Raw genomic sequence first — 22,232 nt, 5'->3', positions numbered from 1 at the left:
TGGTCAGTCCTGGTAGGATTTTTTTTTTTTCTTTTTGTTGCCCAGGCTGGAGTGTAGCGGCACGATCCCAGCTCACTGCAACCTCCACCTCCCCAATTCAAGCGATTCTCCCGTCTCAGCCTCCTGAGTAGCTGGGATTACAGGCGCCGGCCACCATGCCCGGCTAATCTTTGTATTTCTAGTAGAGACGGGGTTTCACTATGTTGGCCAGGCTGGTCTCGAACTCCTAGGCTCAAGACTCCTGGGCTCAAGTGATTCGCCCACCTCCGATTCCCAGAGTCCTGGGGATTCCAGGCATGAGCTGCCACGCCTGGCTGGATAATTAACTTTAATACTCCCTTCCTATTCAGGTCTGTAGCATCTTTGTTCTCTTCCTCCGTTGGCTTTTTAAACATGTTATAACCAATTTACAGTATTTTAAGAGTTTGTTTCTTTGTTTTTGTTGTTGTTGTTGTTTGAGAAAGGGTCTCGCTCTGTTGCCCAGGCTGGAGTGCAGTGGCATGATCTCAGCTCACTGCAACCTCTGCCTCCCGGATTCAAGCGATTCTCCTATCTCAGTATCCCGAGTAGCTGGGACTACAGGATTGTGCTACCGCATCCAGCTAATGTGTGTTTGTTTGTTTGTTTGTTTTTTGTTTTGTTTTGTTTTGTTTTTTTTGAGACGGTGTCTCGCTCTTGTTGCCCAGGCTGGAGTGCAATGGCGCAATCTCTGCTCACTGCAACCTCTGCCTCCAGGGTTTAAGTGATTCTTCTGCCTCAGCCTTCTGAGTAGCTGGCATTACAGGCACTCGCCACCATGCCCCGCTAATTTTTTGTACTTTTAGTAGAGACAGGGTTTCGTCATGTTGGCCAGGCTGGTCTCGAAATCCTGACCTCAGGTGATCCGCCTGCCTTGGCCTCCCAAAGTGCTGGGATTACAGGCGTGAGCCACCGTGCCCAGCCCGCATCCAACTAATTTTTGTATAAAAGAGAACTCTAAAATTACTACTCAGTTGAATAAGATCTAGAATAAAAGCAATAAATCCATAACTCAAGGGAATTGAATGTTAATTCCATTTTAAAATCGATGAGCACATTTATGTATTACCTACTCTTTCCTGGAGAAACTTATTTTGCAGTCACAAAGATAGACATTATTGGAAGTGGTTAAAGTAATTGGTTTTTTACTGCAAATTATCTGAATATTCATTTTTGTTTTTGCAACAGGGTCTCGCTCTGTCACCTAGTGGCACAATCTTAGCTCACTGCAACCTCTGCCTCCCGGGTTCAAGCGATCCTCCTGATCCTCCCACCTCAGACTCCAGAGTAACTGGGATTACAGGCGCATGCCACCACGTCCAGCTTTTTTTTTTTTTTTTTTTTTTTGTATTTTTAGTAGAGACAGGGTTTGCCATGTTGGCTAGGCTGGTCTCGAACTCCTGACCTCAAGTGATCTGCCCACCTTGGCCTCCCAAAGTGCTGGAATTACAGGCCTGAGCCACCACGCCTGGCCTGAATATACACTTTTAAAAACCGCATATGAAATCCTAGGTGAAACATATGCAGTAACCACTCCCTTTAGTTACCAGATTTTCCTAATCTTTTTAGTCAAGCCATCCTTATTACATTTCTCTTTGATTATATACTATGTTGTAAATATATACACAGATATATATTTACAGATACCATTCAAGAAACATGATGGTATCAAATTGATGGGACTTGATCACCAATTAGATCTGGAGAACAAGGGAAAGGAGTTTAGGCTGACCAAGTAGTTTGCGTCTTGAATGACTAAATAGATGGTGGCACTATGCACTAAGACTGGAAATACAGGAAATATATATGCAGATATATGAACATAGTAATATAACCAAGTGTAAAATTATATAAAGCTAAATATAAGTGCAAATAAAGGAAAGGGAGGAGTTATATGGAATAGAGAAAGTTACATAAAAATGAATGAATGTGCCTGGCCCAGAGCTAGTGTTCAATAAACAATAGATACTATTAATAACCTTTATACCCAAGCAGAAGAATTTGGACATGGTAAGGTAGGTGATAGGGAACAATTGCAGAGTTTATCATGTGGTACTTTAGAACTACTAGCCTAACTACTATCATCAAGACATATTGAAAAAATTCACTGATTTAATTAACATTTATTGAGCACTGTGCTAAATGATGAATAAATAAAAATAACGGCCGGATGCAGTAGCTCATGCTTGTAATCCCAGCACTTTGGGAGACTGAGGCTGGTGGATCACTTGAGGACAGGAGTTGGAGACCAGCCTGGACAACATAGTGAAACCCCGTCTCTACTAATAAATAAATAAATAAAAGATCTGGTCTTCTTCAAGTTCAGAAAAGGGAAGTGCAGATAGGGATCCCAGAAGGATCTGATAAACACTCAATCCACAATAAAATTGCTGAGCCATATGAGAATTATCTCTCAAGGGCTATCAGAACACAGAACAATTATTGATAGCTTTCAAATCAGATAAGACAGTTCCAAGGATGTAACAGTTTGTGCTAGTCTAGGAGACCAACTAAAAGTCTGTTGTGGTAATCCAGATGTGACATATGGACTAGGATAATGGCAGTGGAAACTGAGAAAGGACATTTTGAGAACTATATCATCATGTACGTCTCTGCTGATAAAGAAATAGAGCCTAAAGCATTTTCTCCCATAACTATTTTACTAACTCTATATTGACACCCAAACGCTTTTTCGAATTTTTCAGCTGTTTCAAGGTCATGGAAAAAGACACAAACACAAAATAATTTTCCAGTGACCACATTCTATAAATTAAAACCAGCTGAAGTTTTAAAATGATGACAATTTCCTCTAGCTGGAAATTGTCATCAATTTCCCTAATGAAAAAATTCACTGATTTAATCAACATTTATTGAGCACTGTGCTAGATGATGAATAAATAAAAATAAGGGTCAGGCACAGTGGCTCATGCCTGTAATCCCAGCACTTTGGGAGACTGCGGCGGGCAGACCATTTTTTCCCCCTGCATTTAGGTTTCTAAATCAGATGCCTCTGTTATCTCAAGTCACAAGAGTGTTGACTTTCTTTGCTTGCATGAGGTAACATATTTGAATGGCTATGTTGTGTCATTAAGTACAAGGAACGCAATAATGCAGGACAAGGTCTGCAACTGCAGCCATAGAAGAGCAATTCTGTAAGCTCATTTTTCATAAAACATCACCAAGAAGAAAAATCCTTTCCATTTTGAGCATTCAGATTATATTTTCTCTCAAGGATTAAAACATTTCCCATGGTAATACCCTTACTTATTAAATCCAATCTTTATCTCCGTAATGCTCTCAGAACAGGAATGGAACACCTTGAGGAAACTGTAGTACATGTTAAGCAAAAAATTAGATACAAAGATAGTTCTTTGATCAAATGTGCTGAAAGATTTACCCAAAGTGGAGGAGACCGTTTTATTTTTAAAAAGAGAAGCAGAACAGTGGAAATAAAATAATATATATATATTATATATCTCTATTTTCACACATGCCCACAAATACTTAAATCTCTGTACAACAGCAGTTTGAATCGTCTGGAAAAGTTACTTCTAGGAAGAGTAACTTCTGTCTCTTTAAGTACTACAGCAGAAAATGGAAGTTAATAGTGAGATAAGACTGGCTGTAAACTGCTCCAATGAGGTCCTGGGAATCTTGCTGAGAGGCAAAATTTGGGGCTGGACTAAAACGTCTGTTGGGAAGTGAAAGGAAGAAAAGGGCAAAGTTAAGCAAGAGAGTTCTTTAAAAAGAAGGTAAACTTGAGTAAATCTACTTTCAATTTTAAAGTAAAAGAATAGCTGAATAGGACTCTAACAACAAAAGTATAATAAGACTGAATTAGATACTGCTGGATGTAAGACATTTAGCAACTTTCAATTCCTGAGAATGTTTCAGAAATATTTTTAAAAATAGCTTTTTAAATAATCAAGGTTTTACACAATCTTACCTGCCTTATGTTTAATATAAATTATCTTAATATTTTCATTTCTTAACTTTAAATCCAAGGACATCCATTAAGAGTGATGATTTTGTATCAAAAGTAGGGGCTCACTTATGTTTATTTTTCTTTCTGTTCTTGAAAACTTCCCTCTTGGCTGGGCATGGTGGCTCACGCCTGTCATCCCAACGCTTTGGGGGGCCGACGCGGGCGGATCTCTTGAGGTCAGAAGACCAGCCTGGGTAACACAGCAAGAGACCCCGTCTCTACAATAACTTAAAAGTTAGTGGGGCGTGGTGGCGCACGCCTGTAGTCCCAGCTGCTTGGGAGGCTGAGGCAGGGGAATCATTTGAGCCCAGCAGTTTCAGGCTGCAGTGAGCTATGATAGTGACACTGCACTTCAGCCTGAATGACAGAGTAAAACCTTTTCTAGAAAGAAAGAAGAAAGAGAGAAAGGGAAAAAGAAAGAAAAAGAGAGAAGAAAGAAAACTGCCCTTTTGATTGTAGTCCCTCTGATTGTTGCAATATATTTAAGTACAGGATAAAATGTTGACATAAGGAGAATCATGTGGCTTCTGTGACAATGGCTGTCAGCTTCTCAGGCCTTTCTCTCACATAAGATATCGAAAATTTATGCACAGTGTATTTTCCCTCTATGCTGCTGACTCCCACCCCCGCCCCACTCACCCGACACGGTCACACTTTGTTTTGGAGCAAAACAAATCTTAACATTGTGTTTCCAGACACGTGAAAGCCTAGGTTTGGTGATTCTGGACTGCACTCCACTTTGGTGGTAGGGTCATATACACGTTTAAAGGCCGATGGGTAGGAAACACCAAGCACCGGGAAAACCCCTGCAGTCGGAACGTCGAGCTCGGGACGTGCAGGTTTGGGCGCCGAGCTGCGGTGTCGGCTGCCACCACGGGGGCAGGCAGCAGGGAGGAGCATGCGGGAGGGCTGTGACATCTCAGGGTGGAAGCCGCTCTCTGCTCTGGACGCCTTACAAGTCCCCCGTTCCAACTGTCACCTCTGGCCCATTGTCGCCACCGCCTCCCTCAGAGTGCACGGCAGCAGAGGAAAAGACAGTACCGTCGGCAACAGCGGGACCAAGTACCGCGTGTAACTGACAGAAAGACACGCTCGCATCTCCCGCGGCGCCCCTGCCCCGTGCCCCCGCGCTCACAGAGACGCCTAGAACTCGCAGGTGTGGAGTCAGCCCGACTGTACCCGGCGCTCCCGCCGCCCCTTCGCGGGAAAGAGACAGCCGCGACCTCCCGCCGCGGCCACCACCCGGCGGGCGCCGGCCGAGGAACTACAGCTCCCGGCAGGCCCCGCGCCGGCCGCGCGCCCCCGTCCCCCGCGCGCCCCGGCCCCCCGCCCTCCGGCCTCAGGACGGGACGGGGAGGGAGGGAGGAAGGGGCGCCGGCGGCGGGCGGGATCCTGCGGGGCGCGTGAAGCCTCGCTGGCGCCTCGTCCGGGACTCAAACGCTGGCAGGCGCAGAGTTTCTCACGACGGGCCGAGCCTGCTACCGTAAGTAGTCGCCTCGGGGAGCGCTGAACAGACACCGAAAAAGTTCGCGCCGCCGCTGCCGCCGCTTTGTTCTCCCGGCCCGTCGGGCTGAGGCAGCGGCTGCCCCTCCCCCACCCCTCAACTCCCCCCGCCAACCGCACGCGGCGGCGGCGGCAGCACTCGGACCCCGCGCCCGGCTGGGCGGCGTCAGCTGCGCTGGGCGGGAAGTTGGGGGACCGCGCGGCGGGAGGTGGGCGGCTGAGGGGGAGCGGGGGCGCCGCCGCAGCCGCCAGCGGGGGCCAAGTTCCGGCGTCCGCGAGGAGGCCAACTTAGGTTCGCACTCCGCTGGCGACCACCGCGCCCGGCCCCGCGGAGGCGATCCGTTCCCGGGTTTCCCAAACTAGTTCCCGAAGCCAGACCCGCGGAACTCGGAGTGCCGAATTTTGGAAGAGCTTTTTCGTTTCATTTCCTCACTTTGCGTTGTGGTCGTCTCAAAGGGGTGAGTAAATGGTGCTTGGAGAATGTAAGCCCCCCGCCCCAGTATCCCTACTGCGTTTGGATTTGCGAGTTGCAGCGTTGTTCCGAGTTGCTGCCTCCTGGGAGGTTTTCCTTAAGATGAAACACGGAGGAGTGCGACTGTTTCTTTGAGCAATGAAAATAACCACATATACTACTGTGTTGCCGGTTGGGTGTTTTATTTCAGGTGAACGCAGTCAGAGGCATAGGCCTTGCCGTCTGCATGCACACATATAATTCAAGCGACAAGTGTATGCGCGACCTGCAGAGTTTTCCACACACACAGATTGATGGCTTGGACGTAACTGTGTCTTCAACCACACCCATCCCCACAGGAAATAAGACTATCGGTGTCATGTTTGATTAGGAAGGATAAGTTACACCCTGAACTACTACTTGGTGCGACACAGCTTTTATGAGACGTAGCCACAAATGGAACAAGAACTTTTAAATGCGTTAATTTGTACGCTAGAAAATGTTATTTTATTCCTCTGAAACTTTCTTTTTACCCTTCTACTTAATGTCGCGGTTCTTAGATTTTTAGCGATTTTGATTTTCCTTAGCTTTGCTTCAGAAGGCGTCTATAACATTCCCCCGACTGAGATCTAGGCTAGTTTTTCCTCTATCAACGAACCCTTTACCTCCTTCCCTGTTAGATTCCGAATTGAGATCAAGCATGGACATTCAGCCAAGAAGTTAGAAGATTTTCTAAAAGTAGGATTTGAAACGTGCCACGCAGAAACCGTGGAAGGTTTTGCTTCAGTAGGTAGTAATACAGTTGTAGTGGGCCTGAGCACATGAGCTTGGAGTACTCCTTGACAAGCCAGGTTCCGTCCTCGGTTCTATAATTTAGTATATGGCATTTCACATTTCAGGGTGACTCAGGTTCTGTAATTTAGCATATAGCATTTCATTTTAAGAATGTTGACGCGTATCTTAAAACTAATTTTTTAAGCATCCTAGATAATGTGGAGTCTTTTAGAGAAAATTTTAAGTTTCATTTTTTTAAAAGTATGTGGCCTTTCATCAGATAGCCACTTTAAAATAGAAATTTCTTTCTGTTACTGGATTTAAACACTGCCCCACACACAGAACTTAATAAAGAAAACTTTCTGATATTACATTTTTAAAGTTACGAATTGAAAACACCACATACAGAAAAATATGAATAGGTGGTCATTTAAGTGCAGTTTTCTTAAGGGACATTTTGTTCTCATTTTTTAAAAGACTCCAGAGTTGAAAATACCTACTATAGTGGACTTAATTGTTCATTTTTAAAAGAAACAACTTGTACAGAGGTTGATATATAGGGAAATTATTTGCTAGTACAAGTTTTAATTTGATATAATGCTGCTTATAATACACAATCTTCTGTGGTGATTGTACTTTGAGTCTCCCTGATTATGTAATTCAAATCGAACTTGCTGTGTGTGTGCGTGTGTGTGTGTGTATATATGTGTGTGTGTGTGTATCTCTTTGAGTAGCCCTCGCAGGAAAAACTCGAGATAATGTGCTTATGAGATATTTTCATTTTAATGTAGGAAAAAAGTTTTTTCCACTTCTGTGGTTAGTTTATTGTGGCAGTATGTGAGAAATTGCTCATTGGCTGTTAGCCAATCAGATTTCTTAGCTACTACTGGTGCAGAGATGAACATCTATCAAGCTCAACACAGATTCATATTGCATTGCCAGACTGGCAGTCCATAATCTTATTACTGGATAAACTTTTCAGTTCCTGAGCAGAGCAGATATGGTGTGCTCTCTCAGTACTCTCTGACAGTGGACGGACTGAGATTCAACTGTCACTGTGTCCAGATGAGCAGCGTTTTAGAGAAAACAATTTAGCAAATGGTGAGCTCTTAGGAGGAAAAGTATGTTAATCTAAAGTAATTGGTATTTTTGAAAATATGTAAATCACTGTCGGGATTGCTACAAAATATGATTTTTTTAAAAACCGACGACATAGATCCTTGAGTTTTTAAATACAACATACAGTATAAAAGCAAGAACAATTATTAAGCAAAGTCAAACCTGTTGTCAAAACATGGACATGGACTTTAGGACGCTGGTCAGAATTGCATTGAAAAAGGCCACATACTTTTACATGGTAGAAGAATACTTATATTAATACATGTCAAGCGGTGTGGACACAACCTTCCACGTCATTAGCATTTCTAGTACACAAAACTAAGTTGAACCTGGAAAACTCTTTACTGGAAGGAAGTCATGTTATAATAAATATTGTTATTGCAAATAGGAAGAGCATTTTGTCTCTTCACTTTAGCATTTACTGAGTATTGTACAAAAAGAATGCTGGCTACACTAAATAATGAGCTTCTTTTTGAAGAATTTAATAACTACAAGCGTTCTGCCTTCCTGGAATCCTTTTGTCTGTCTCTTTGCTTCGTTGACTCTTGCTTATCCAGAGATCTCAGCTTAAATATTTCCTTAAAGGTACCTTTCCTGAGATCCCAGCTAGAATTGGGTCCCCTTAGTATACTCTGCTATATCACTTCTTGCAGTTTATAGTTACTCAGCTGTTTGTATGAATGTTGTGTCTGTGTCTCACATCACACTTTGAATTTTGGAGAGAGCAGTGGCCATGTCTGTTTTGGTCGCTGCTACGTAACTCCAGTGTCTCTCATAACAGTCTGGTAAATAGTAAGTACTCAATTAAGTATTTGTTAAATGGAAATACTGCTGTTAGAGCTTCTCCTAATTAGAGTGTTAAAAATGAGATAATGTGTGCATGGGGGAAAGGGAAGGAGAGGGAGAGGAAGTAGATAAACTTGTGATATTACCATGAGATAATCCTCAAGTAAGTCCTCTCACCTCCAGGGCCTTTGTTTCACCTTGTCTGTAATAATACAACAGACTGGGTTCAAGATGCCGTTAATATCCTATCTTTTGATTCCATTAACAATGATAACGGATTATGTAAGCTCGTTTGAATGGGATATGTGACAGCTCTCCAAAAGAATATTTGACATGTTCCAAATAAACCTATTAGAAATGCTTGCCAATTAGATGGTATTATTTAGAGCCTCGTACCCCTGTTAGAAACAAGCATATGTAATTGGTATATAGTTTGTAAATTAATAAGATGTACTACTCTTTCAGTTTTCTAATTGAAGCATAAAGACAAAATTAAGCAACATATCAAGGGTTCATGTAAGTTACAGTTATTAGATTTAATAGTCTTAATATTTTGCACCCCACATCTTATTGCATCTTCCAGAATAAATCTGGGGTTCATAAACCAAACCAGGAGAGGGAAAACAGATGGAATGAGTGGGCAGAAATCTGACAACTCCTAGGTTTCTTCTATTTGTGTTAATGCTGAGACTTTTAAAAATCATTTTTATATGTAGTGTTTATTATGAATAGTTATAATTAGTTCTGATAAATTAGTTGTATTAAACACTGTTATTTGGCTAATATTACTAGGTATAATAAAATGATATTTAGTGGGAAGACATTTCATCAAAGTAGTAGTAGTTAATTTGGGCCGGGTGAGTGGCTCATGCCTGTAATCCCAACACTTTGGGAGGCTGAGATGGGCAGATCACTTGAGGTCAGGAGTTCGAGACCAGCCTGGCCAACATGATGAAACCCCGTCTTTACTAAAAATCCAAAAATGAGCCAGGTATGGTGGTGTGCACCTGTAATCCCAGCTTCTGGGGTGGCTGAGGCACAAGAATTGCTTGAACCTGGGAGGCGGAGACTGCAGTCAGTGTCAAGATGGTACTCCAGCCTAGGCAGCAGAACAAGTCTGTGTCTCCAAAAAAAAAAAAAAGTCATTAACTTGCATATAGTTTTATTCATAGATATTTTACTACTCTATTGTGATAGTTCAGCTTATAAAAACTCCTTAAGTCAGATATGTTATGGAGCTCATTACCTCATGAGACAACCTGTTCCATTGTTAGGTTGTCGGATATGGAATAAAGTAGTAGAAAGAACTTGGGCTTTGGAGTCAGGGAAACTAGTCTGAATCTCATTTCTATCGCTTACTAGCTATATAGTTACAGGCAAGCAACAACTTCTCTAAAATTCTGGTTTCTTTTCTGGAAAATAGAGTTAAATCTCCTAGAGTTGTTGCAAGGATTTAATGAAGTGTCATATCTCACTTTATGTGTTTAGCATAAAGTAAAGGCTTAGTTGTTAATTCCTTCAACTAATTGCTATGAAAATTACTAAAACTTACTGAGCGCTTACTGTTAGCCAGGTGTTGTTACAGACAGTTTGTACCCTGTAGCTCAATCCTTACAACCTGTGAGGTTAAGTAAGAAGTGCTGTCATCTTCCTTTTTCGTCTGCCCTCTGCAGTGATACTGAATAAAATCAATTCTCCTATTAACACTTATTCAAGTATTTGAAAACCACTTATTCTATTTGGTTTTGTTAAGCACATTTTTAACACATGACATTCTTTTTACCTTTACATGCATGATTTTTTAAAAAAAAAAATCAGCATGGCTCTGAAAATGTTGACCATAGATATAAACGTAATAGTGATGTAGGCTAAGTAACAAGGAGTATACAGAAGGATGCTGATGTGTTCTCAGTGACCTAGGGCATTAGCTTTGCATTAGCTCTTTTAGTCACCCATTAGCAGTTTGAATTAATCTTTTGCATTGATAAACACCTCTCATGTAAACTGCTTCCAAGTAAGCATTTCCCCATTTCTGTATTGCACATTTTGGGGAAACTAAATGCAAAGCTTTATACTTACCTTTAAATTTCAGTTTAATTTTAGTTTATTTCTCCCAGATTTCTTCAACCTGAGGATTTTATGAGCATATGCTTTATGCCTTTATTATCTCGTAAATATATAAGGCTGAGGACAGCGTTTCAAGGCAGTGCCATAAAGACTTTCCTCATCTAAGCTGACATAGAGCAACAAACTTAACTGCACTAATGTCCAGCCCACAGTCCAGTAACATACTTACAAAGATAGCATGGACAATCATCTTGGATACTATTTTTGTCAGAATAAACTATCTTTTTTTTCTGGCTTTGCTAATTGTGTGGTCTTGGGCAAGTACTTTAAATCTCTGTTTTCTCAACCATGTAATGGGTTGCTGTGAGGAATAAATGAGGTAATATGTGTAAAGTGCTTAGAACAGTCTGACAGATAGTAAGAGCTTAATAAATGTAAGCTATTATTTTTTTCCAGCTAAGAAGACTAATAGTCATTATTTTCCAAGATGTATATGTGGTTGACTTCTAGTGATCATTATATTCTTCTCCAGTTATTCACAAACCATTTGCTTCATTATTTTTTATATTTGTAATTTCTGAAATTTGCTTTCCTGCTTCTCCAGCCACCAGAACTTGAAACCTCTCTGCAAATCTCCAGGCCATGATTATATCTGTCTTTTTGAGCTCTTTCTCCAAGATTATAGGAGTCAGCTTTGTGATTACATTTGTGAATTGCTTTAGTAGTATGGAATGGATTGCATCTGGACCTAGAGACTCAAATTCACGTAAAGTTGTTATAGTCTTAGTTATTTGTCTCAGGTTTCAGTTCTCAGTGCCTTTCTGCCGTTTTAGTTTAAAACTGTGGAGAAGATAAGCAAAATACAAGTTGAGCAGTCTGTCTTTCTGTGTGATTTCTCAACCTTAGCAACATCCTCTGAGCAGTGATTCTTAGTTCCTTGTTCTTTTTGAGAAATAGTGTGTTACTGTGGAGACAGCACTGGGTAAGAAAGTATGAAACCTGGCTTCTAATTCCTGCTCCACCTATTTATTAATAGCCATGTGCTGCTGGGCAAGTTGCATTATCGCCTTGTGCTTCAATTTTCTTGTCTACAAAAATGATTTTTACCCTGTCAACTTTCAAAGAGTTATGAGGTAAAGTATGTGAAACATTTATAAACTATCAAGTGTTGTACATTGTATAAGATGGAATAATAATTTACTTGAAAGTAGCTATAAAAGTTTTTGTCTTCAGTTTTTTTTTTTTTAAGTCTCAGTTTTTTCCTGAGCTTTCCCATTCCTAATACTATAGTTGTGTGCTTTTGTCCTTCTGTCATATTCGTCCTAATTTAACCCATTAACTACTCGGCAGAGAGTTACTCTGCAGCCACACTGGATGCTTTACTGTTTTTCTTCATTGAAATTATTTATGGGTATATAAATGGAACTTAGAAGGAGCCATCAATTATGAGCTGTTTCATGCCTAAGACATGTGGGGGGGGGGGGAATCATACCTTTTTTTTTTTTTAACTTTTTGACCTGTGCTTTCCTAAAAATTATGATAAATATTTAACTATACGTACTGTTCTCTTTCTTACTGTTAGAAATGCTTTGTGGTCTACAGCCACACCACCCCAGATGTGCCTGATCTTGTCTGATCTTGTAAGCTAAGCATTGTTGGGCCTAGTTAGGACCTGGATAGGAGAAATCTTTTATGGTGAGATCTCTTTCTCTTATGTTCCTGTGATAAGTATGTCAGCTTTCACACTTGTTGATCATTTAACTGTTCAGTATCTCCCCTCCTGCTTCCTTAGTCTTCTGAAAGGAATTTTTCAACAAAGGAAGTCAAGAGTCATATTTTGGCAGAATTAGTATTTAAATATAAAAAAGAATACTCTTATATTAGGAAAGTATTGTACATCTTTTGTGTGGTGGGGTGGTATGTATTGTATGTCTATGAAAATGTCAGTTTTACTCTTTTTTGTCACTTCTGTTTTTGATATAACTCAGTCATGTAATTGTAAAATAAAAGTGGTCTTCATTGATTAAAAACAAAGTAGATTTAAAAAAATGTTTAATGTTTAAGTTTTAGGTATCAGTGTAGAGTGCCAAGGATATTTTTTTGAGCCTCTCCCTGAAATTATACCTGTAGTAAAAAAAAGTCTTTGCTAACTAGCTAAAAATTGCTACCCATTAGGATTTATTAGTGAATTATAAGCATATGACCAAAAATTGTCATTTAAAAAAGTCATATTCTTATTTTTAAATTAATGTCAAATGAATATAAAGTGTTAAAAACCTTTAAAAAATTTCCTTCCAGGCTGACTGTATATCAGAAAGCATCAACTTTTCTCGATGGACCCATTCATCTAATGAAATATGCCTATACTATTTTAAAAAGCTTTGTACTTCATCATAGAAAAGTTCATACCCCCAGATGAAAATGAGGACATTTGAGAAGGTGATTTAAGGTGTGGACATTTGAGAAGGTGATTTAAGGTGTGGACATTTGAGAAGGTGTCCTATCAAATTAGTAAACCAAAGGAAAATTACTGAATAGATTAATCCAAAACACTTACTGTTTTTTAAACGAAGAGGATTTCATCTTGACAGAAAAACTTTTATTCAATATGTATTTCCTGAAATTAAAGAGACAAGAACAGACTGAAAGGAAAATAGATTCGTAAATAAGCTACGTCAGCTCTATCCTGCTGAGGATAGCTCAGTGATGTTAAATCCTATGCAAATCCCTGGTTGTCTTCCTACAGACAAGACTGTTTTTTGATGGGACTGATATTTAGAGAAATAGGACCTGTTGGGCATTCAACTCCTTGATAAAACTTATAAGTATTGGCCTGAGTGGCTTAAAAGAGGAAATAAAGAAGTTTTCAACTAAATCCAAAAGTGCAGTCATTTTCTTTACTGCTGTTATTTTAAACACTTCTTCATAACCATTGAAAAAGAATCGACAACTATAAGAATTGACAACTATTTTAAAAGATTAAAGAAAGGCAGATGTCTGCAAATAATTCCCCTCCATCAGCCCAGAAGTCTGTCTTACCTGCAGCTATTCCTGCTGTGCTTCCAACTGCTTCTCCGTGTTCAAGTCCTAAGACAGGACTCTCTGCCCGACTCTCTAATGGAAGCTTCAGTGCACCATCACTCACCAACTCCAGAGGCTCAGTGCATACAGTTTCATTTCTACTGCAGATTGGCCTCACACGGGAGAGTGTTACCATTGAAGCCCAGGAACTGTCTTTGTCTGCTGTCAAGGATCTTGTGTGCTCCATTGTTTATCAAAAGGTACTGTACATGCTGTTGTCAGTAGTAAATAATATTGTTACTGATGCTTTTCTGTAAATTATACATGTACCAGTGAGTTAAGAAATACTGATCCATGAATAGTTTATTCTGTGCATTTTTGGAAGAGTTCTAATGGCCTCTGAGGCTAAAGTCTGAAATTTCAGAGTCTAGCTAATTGGAACATATATCCCAGATTTCAAATACGTTTATTTGGCTGGATGCAGTGGCTCATGCCTGTAATCCCAGCACATTGGGAGGCTGAGGCAGGCAGATCACCTGAGGTCAGGAGTTCGAGACCAACCTGGCCACCATGTTGAAACCCCGTCTCTACTAAACCCGGTCTTTACAGGTGGTGGCAGGCACCTGTAATCCCAGCTACTCATGAGGCTGAGACGGGAGAATCGTGGCGAGTGGGGCGGGCGGCGGAGGTTGCAGTGAGCTGAGATAGTGCCACTGCACTCCAGCCTGGCACGGCAACAGAGTGAGACTCTGTCTGAAAACATAAAATAAAATACATTTATTCTAGCTTTGAAGTATCACTCTTCTGTTTGTCTCTTAAGAGCAGGAAAATCTGTATAGAGTCAAGGCGGCATAAGAAATCTCATTTGTTTTCAGAGAAAACAGGAGGTAGAGGGTACAAGGCCCCCTGGGACTCAGTAGCTAGCTGCTGAGTCCCATGTCCATACCTTGTTATCTCTAGGTACCGTGTGTTCTGGCCTCTCTCTTTTTTTATCCATTTCCTTCTCTTTAGATCTTGATTATTTTTCAGGACGTTCAGAATCTTCCTAAACTGCCATTTAATATAGGACCATGCTCGCTCTCTGTCTTTTTAAAAAATAGGTAAATTAATTTTGAATATACGACAAAATATTTGAAAATTCAGGGTGGTTTTATGTTTTTTCTCATTCGCCCTCCTTCCCTGTACTGTGCCATTTTCTTAAGGAACTTTAGCTAAATATCTTTAATAATCTCGATTTGATGGATGAGGTTAGTATGTTTTCTGTGTTATCAAAACAGTTCATATGGGTTGTATGAATTGGTTATATTTTATTTTTAGTAGATTTTACTGGATTTTCAAGCATGTTTCAGATTTGTTTCAAACAAATTGTAAACTTTCTATTTGCAAAAATCATCTCTCTCTGGGAATTGAGGCTCTTCATCTTTTGTTTCAATTCTTTATGCTTTTTATAGTCTATCATTCATTATCTTCTGATGTAAAGTAGTCACCAATCCCAAAAATTTTATACAGTTTGTGAAAATGACCTATGCTGCCTTTGTTTTAACAATGACTTGTAAATGTGGCTTAAGTTATTCCTAAGTAAGAATAACTTTACTTCTGTAGACCTGTAGAACCTTGTATCCTTCCGTATCTTTGCTTTTAGTTTCCCTTTCATTATCGTTTAAAGAGTTTTTTTCAAATACTTTTGCAACTAGATTGTAATTTTTTTATTTAAAGATAATATTTAAACTTAAATACATATTTGTAATTTAAATATAATGTTCCCTTTTTATTTGAAACCATAGAAACTCATAACCAGTGTTTTGATGAGTCTCTATGATGTAGTTTTCAATCTTTGGAAATTTCATTTACTGATTTTTCGCACAGTTTTTTAATTGAGAAAAAATTGTATATATTTATTAAATACAATATGTTATTTTGAAATATGTATATGTGGTGTAATGGCTAAATTGAGCTAATTGATTTACTTCTACAGAGGCTTACCAATTTTCTGCAGGATTATTCTAGAATCAGTGTTACTTCATTAATATAAATGTGAAGAGAGGGTCAGTGGGTGAAATTCTTGGAGAACTAGCTTAAAAATCTTGATCTGTGAGTAACTAGCGTGACGTCAAGGAAATAGGATATAGCTTAAAAAGGATAATTCAGTGTAAATTTTTTACAAATATAAAATAGTTATTGATTGTGGATATAGCAGCATAAAATCGATATAGTAAACTGAATTTTATTGCAGTAAACTGAATTTTCCAATGACTCTTGGCAGGGGAATCATTTTTCCTCAAGAGGAACTCTCCCCATTCTCTCGTGTCTTCCAGTCTTGTTGAGTGCAGTTTTCTATAAATGTCAGTTGGGTCAATTAGTCGATAGTGTTCAAATCTTCTGTATCTTTATTGGCTTCTTTCTACTTTCTCTATCTTTTCTTGAGAAAGGACTGTTGAAATCTCCCAACTATAATTGTAGATATGTCTGTTTCTCCTTTCAGTTTTATCAGTTTTTTTCTTGGATTTTTTGAAGCTCTCTTATTTGCAAACACATTTGGGACTTTTACAGCCTTTGATATATTGATCCCTTTTTCAATATAATTTTTCAAGATCTTGCTCTGAAGCTTACAGATGCTCCTTGGCTTACAATGGGGTTATGTCCTGATAAACCCATGGCAAGTTGAAAATATTAAGTTGAAAGTGTATTCTGATTTATGATATTTTCAATCTGCTGTGAGTTTATCCCATTGTAAGTTGAGGAGCTCCCTGCACGTGTATCCATTTTGCACCATTGTAAAGTCGAAAACTTGTACGTCAAATCATCTTAAGTGAGGGACTAATACTTGGTGTTAATCATTCTTTTCATAAAAAATTAGTATTTGCATTGTGGTATCTTTTCACATGCTTTACCTATGACCTCTGTTTTCCTATGTAAAGTAGGATTTTTGTAGCTTGTATGTATTAATAGTTGGGTATGCTTTTTAGATTCACTCTGTCAACTTCTGCTTTTTAAGTGTTTAGACCATTTCTATTTAATACTGTTATCCATATAGAAAACGTGTTTAAATAGATTGTTTGGCTGTTTTCTATTTGTCCCTTCTGTCTTAGGTCCTTTTCTGCCTTTTGAATTACGTTATATAATTCCATAGTACCTCCACTGCTGATTAATTATACTCTTTACAGTGTTTGTTTTTTTTTTTCCATCAGTTCCTCCAATGCAGGGGTCAAGGGTCAGCAATCTATATCCATAGTCCAAATCTGGCCCACCACCTGTTGTCAGTAGAGTTTTATTGGAACCCAAGGTGCTCAATCCTTTGTATCTTGTCTGTGGCTGCTTTCATTCTGCAGCAGCAGAGGTGAGTAGCTGTGACAGAGACCATATGGCCCACCAAGCCTAAAATACTACTGTTTGTCCTTTTGCAGAAAATGTTTGCAAATCCCTGCTCTAGTTTATATAATATGCATCTTATCAGAGTATCTTCAAACAATATCATACCACTTTATAATGTAATATATACCTTAGAACAGTATATTTCTGTTTTCTTCCTGTCATTTTTATATTTTATTTCTACATGCAGTCTATTTTTGTTATTCATAGTAGTTATATTCTGTAAAGTCACTGGGAACACCAAATTAGCTAATAGTGAACCATTGCTCCTAGTAGGACCTAGTGGAACCTTTGTTCCTAGTGGAAGGATAGGTTCCTGCAAGCCTCTGGTCACAACATTTTCGTCAACCAATAAATACATAACCTTGTTTTATGGGTTTCTATTTGAAGACACTTCATTTAATATATATAGTTGATTCATTAACATTGCACTCACAGCTAACAGCGCTATTACTCATACCTGAATGAAACTTACTGTCCCCGTAAGGGACATCATAAACTTTTTGCACTTGAGAACGCTAGACAGTGCTTCGGCGCTGTTTTAAACAGAAGACTCACTAACAAAAGATGAAAAAAATGCAGAAAACATGGCACTAAATAGACTGTGAAAAGGACTCTTATTTACACTATAAGAGCTGAAGCAAGAAGGCAGAGCTAAAACAAGACTTTCACTTGATGTAGTATGATAGAAAAGCTGTATTTGCCTCTGAGCTGTGCCATGACAACATCTGAAATAATACATTGTTTTAAATTTTTTTCACTCCCAGCCTACTGAACCAAGCTCCTTGTCAAATATTTCCATGATTCAGTAATTTTTGTTGAAATAGTAAGTTGGTTATAATCAAATGAACAAACTCATAACATATATTTTGACAAATGCAGGCTTTATTTCTGTGTTTGTGTCCATTTTTTCCCCACAAAATCTTAATCCAGTCTGCTTTTGAACAGTCCACAAGATTTTCTGATTATCATTGAGCATTTTCTGGTTAGCTTTTTTAAAAATTGTAGGCAAAAGGTTCAAAGCTTGTTTTGTCATATTTACGAAAAAAAAAAACAACCTAGTTTTAAAAAATCTTTCACCATAGGCCACATGTTACAAGTATCAGGATGTTTATAAACTCCATGCATGTGGTTGCAAGGTTATATGCGTTTTAAATGTGGACTTGATTTGTAACAGTGATTTTCAACCCAGGCTGCACTAGAGAGTAACTAGGAGGTTAAACTGGTCCTTCCTAGACCAATTAAATCAGGTCCTTTGGGAGTGGAGCATCTGTTTAAGAGTTCTATGATTCTAATGAGAGCCACAGTCTAGAACCTCTAGTCTAATGGAAATTTAATAAGCCTAAGGACCAGATAAGTAACAATCTGAAGATACATTTTTTTCAAATATTGAAATAGTATGTTTTGTCCTATGAGTGCCATCTCATTTTCCATATACTGAAAATATACTTTTAAAAAAATCTTATAATTAAAAATTTCAGAGAGGTCTGCAGCTGATTATAGACTAATGCGATAATTGCAAATTCTAGATAGATTTTCATTCTCCCTGGTGGCAGTTTGCAGAGAGCTAAATAGTGTTATACATTTTCCTACACCTGGGTGCCATTATCTGTTATGGCTTTGCTTCAGTTGAACAAATATTTATGGTGCACTACTCCTCAGTCACAGTGCTAGATAACTGTGGAAGCTCCCAAGATGAAACACAAATTCCCTGCCCCTGTGATTTATGCTCTAGAAAAGATGATGAGCAAATGGCAAATTGCCCTAATATAAGGTAGATGTAAGTCCTGAAATAAAGGTACAATATGATAAAATGACTCAGGAAAGAGAACTATCACCTTGTTGGAACTATGAAAGCATGTTTTCAATCCTACTTTTTGCTTGCCATCACCAACTGTAGTACTTCACCTGGAGAAATAAGCTTTTGCTGGTACAATTCCTTGCTACTACTTTCTGATAGCTTGTTGAAGGATAAAGCAAGATACCTTTAACATCCTCACTAGTCTGTGAGACAGCAGATACTAGTCTCTTTATGCACATATAGAGTCTGCTTTCTTTTGCATGGTCAAATGAAAAGAGTTTTGCGATTCTGCTTCCTAGTGGTGCTCTAAATTTTATTTGTGTTAGAACTAGTTATTCAAGAAATTCGTGATAATCTCTGCCCTCTTCACTCTACACCAGTTAACTGGGCAGACATTCGTAGTTGCCAGCAATGAACAGGTGACAGAAATATGTGATTGCTTATGTAAGGTATTATTGCAAGATTACTTACAAAATAATGCTGATGAATCTCTGATCTGTGGTCCAGATTCCTTTCCTAAGCTTCAGACATGCCATGTTCTAGCTTTTAACTAGCCTTGAACACCCTTTCGTTGCCACATGCTCTGCTTAGACCTCCAGCAGTTTTTTTTCTGTATAGATGTTGGCATCCTATCCAACACATTGTATTTTAACATTCATAATGCTCATTGTAATTGTCCCTTTTCTTGACTGTATCCACTACAAAACTAAGCTTTATGATGCCAGGTATCATGGCCACAGTAGGTGCTCAATGAATATTCTTTGGCTGAATAAATAAAGGAAGGAATTAATATGAAGCAGTATAGTGTTATAGTTAAAACCACGAGTTTTGGGATTAAACCGGAGTTCATTTCTACCACTTATTAGTTGTGTAATCTTGATTACTTATCTGAAAAATGAGGTTAAAAATAGCACTCATCTCTCACCATTGTGTATGTATATTAAATAATGTTTCTAAAATGCTTAGCCCAATACTTAGCAAATAGTAATCACACAGTATATGCTAACTTATCAATATTATTATGTATTAATCTGATCTTAGTGGTTTCCAAACTCAAAAGAAAACTTGAACTATTACACTTTGAGGTCCCTCTCTCTTGAAAATTTGTTGGAATTAGCCAGTGGTGATCTAGAAATGACTGAAAACTGTTATCAACTAAGTTTATGTTAATTTTTGGAATTGTGCTTTATAGAATATACAGATATGTCAAAACCTATTTTCTACTCTGTAGAAGACAGCTGATTCCTTCCTTGATCTGAATGGGTACTCACAGTTTTCTGTTAGCTTTACTAATTCTCCTTTTATTGGTACAGAAAATTAGAGGTTAGTGGTGTATCAATTATGTGATTTATTTTATCTTCTGTTCTTGGGCTGCATGTGAAAACCTGTGATTTCTATATTAGAATATTTTGGTATAATCCTCAGGGCATAATGTGCTGCCTTTTTTTTTTTTTTTAGTTGGAGTCTTGCTCTGTCGCCACGCTGGAATGCAGTGGCGCGATCTCGGCTCACTGCAACCTCCAACTCCCTGGTTCAAGGGATTCTCCTGCTTCAGCCTCCCGAGTAGCTGGGATTACAGGCATGCACCAACACGCCCAGCTAATTTTTGTATTTTTAGTAGAGACAGGGTTTCACCATGTTGGCCAGGGTGGTCTTGATCTCCTGACCTCATGATCCGCTAGCCTTGGCCTCCCAAAGTGCTGGGATTACAGGTGTGCGCCACCACGCTTGGCTTCTTTAGATTAATGGTGATTGCATATGTGACTTAAGAATCTTATAATTTTGAGGTCAGCTGATTTAACTAGTCAGTTAATTACCATTGTTGAGCAGTGAGTAAGTAAGCATGCTTTTCTGTATTTCTGTGCCCTTAGGCTGTTATTTGAGATATTCCTGCATTGTATACACATGTCCAAGAATTAAACTGCTAGAAAGAGCCTATAGAGTCAACTCTAAAGGGATAGGAACAGGTAAATGAAATTGTATAAGCTCTTTTGATATCACAAGAGGTACAGGAAAACTAACCAAGAGTGCGTAAATATCTCCATTAGGAAAAAATGATTTAAAATAGTTAGCAATAATTATCTTTAAAAAGGGGTAAGTCCAAATATAAATAAAATTTAAATTTTTGTAATTTTTTTAAAGACCTTGTAAAATGAATGTGTCTTATTATGTTCCTGAAAAAGGAAGACTGATAGTATGTAATTTTTATTTCTGCAATTAAATTTCTTTCCATTAAAGATTTTTATTGGTATTCTTTTTACTCTGATAGTGTTACAGTTTATCTGGAGGAAAAATAGTCAAGAGCATTAATTTAAAAATCTGAAAAATAAGAAAGAGGAGAAAAATAAACCTACAATAACTGAAGTTATATACTATCTGAACAGAAGTAGATAAGCACAAGGTACTTTTAGGTATGCCAAAGAAGTCATGAGAAATTAAAAGGAATCATTTTTCAAAAAAAAAAAAAAAATAGAGCTTAGAAAACTAGTTTTAAGCAGTTGAAGGAACATTAACATAGCCCTTCACTTAATACCTGACACCAGCTGGTCGTGGTGGCTCATGCCTGTGATCCTAGCACTTTGGGAGGCTGAGGCGGGTGGATCACCTGAGGTCAGGAGTTCGAGACCAGCTGGCCAACATGGCAAAAGCCTGTCTCTACTAAAAATACAAAAATTAGCCAGGTGTGGGGGGAGGTGCCTATAATCCCAGCTACTCGGGAGGCTGAGGCAGGAGAATCTCTTGAACTCGGGGTGGGGAGCGAGAAGGTGGGGGTGGGTGGTGGCCAAGGTTGCAGTGAGCTGAGATTGCACCACTTCACTCCAGCCTGGGGGAAAGAGCAAAACTCCGTCTCAAAAGAAAAATATGACACCAAGGTAAATTTCAGTGATTAAAGGTTAAATGTGGAAACTCAAAAGAAAATTTGTATATAATGGAATTGACTATCAAACCTCTGAACAGCAGGCAGCTCACTTTCAGATCAGTAAAAGAAAACACGAAAAGATCAGTTTAGAGATTTTATTAAAAATTATAATTATACATATGTGAAAGTAAAAGCAACAAAATTGGGAAAATGTTACCGCAAGTATTATATAGGTTCATGTCTTCTTTCTACATAGAGCTCATGTATTGGTAAGAAAAACTGTAATCTCAACAGTTGGTCAAATGATATGAGAGTATATTTTACAAAAAGATTAAATTAATAAACAAGCATGCAGGAAGATGTTCAAAACAGTTTTAAAATATAGTTTAGGTATTGTGTTAAGTTGGGGAAAAATGAAATTGGCATTCCCAGTGTAGGGGAGAGTATGGTAAAATTTCATGGAAATAGAGAACAATCA

General features: G+C 38.7%; 1 protein-coding gene across 4 annotated transcripts in view; it reads left to right on the top strand.

Annotated features, from left to right (window-relative positions):
• The first annotated feature begins 5,365 nt into the window (after positions 1-5,365).
• Positions 5,366-22,232, top strand: part of PRKD3 (protein kinase D3) — a 76,701-nt gene continuing 59,834 nt past the window's right edge. The window contains exons 1-3 of one of the 4 annotated variants that reach the window (XM_031655082.1): positions 5,375-5,486; positions 12,286-12,398; positions 13,002-13,984. In XM_031655082.1, the coding sequence (XP_031510942.1) occupies positions 13,697-13,984 (288 nt within the window). In that variant the 5' untranslated portion in view covers positions 5,375-5,486; positions 12,286-12,398; positions 13,002-13,696. Of the gene's footprint in view, positions 5,487-5,753; positions 5,965-12,285; positions 12,399-13,001; positions 13,985-22,232 lie in introns of those variants that run through there. The other 3 variants (XM_031655081.1, XM_031655083.1, XM_009184003.4) reach the window with 3 other exon arrangements.

This window comes from Papio anubis, chromosome 14 (genome assembly GCF_008728515.1).
Source record: "Papio anubis isolate 15944 chromosome 14, Panubis1.0, whole genome shotgun sequence".
Taxonomy (NCBI): Eukaryota; Metazoa; Chordata; class Mammalia; order Primates; family Cercopithecidae; genus Papio; species Papio anubis.
Note: the sequence above shows the minus strand (reverse complement) of the source record. Positions and strands in the feature narration are given on the sequence as shown.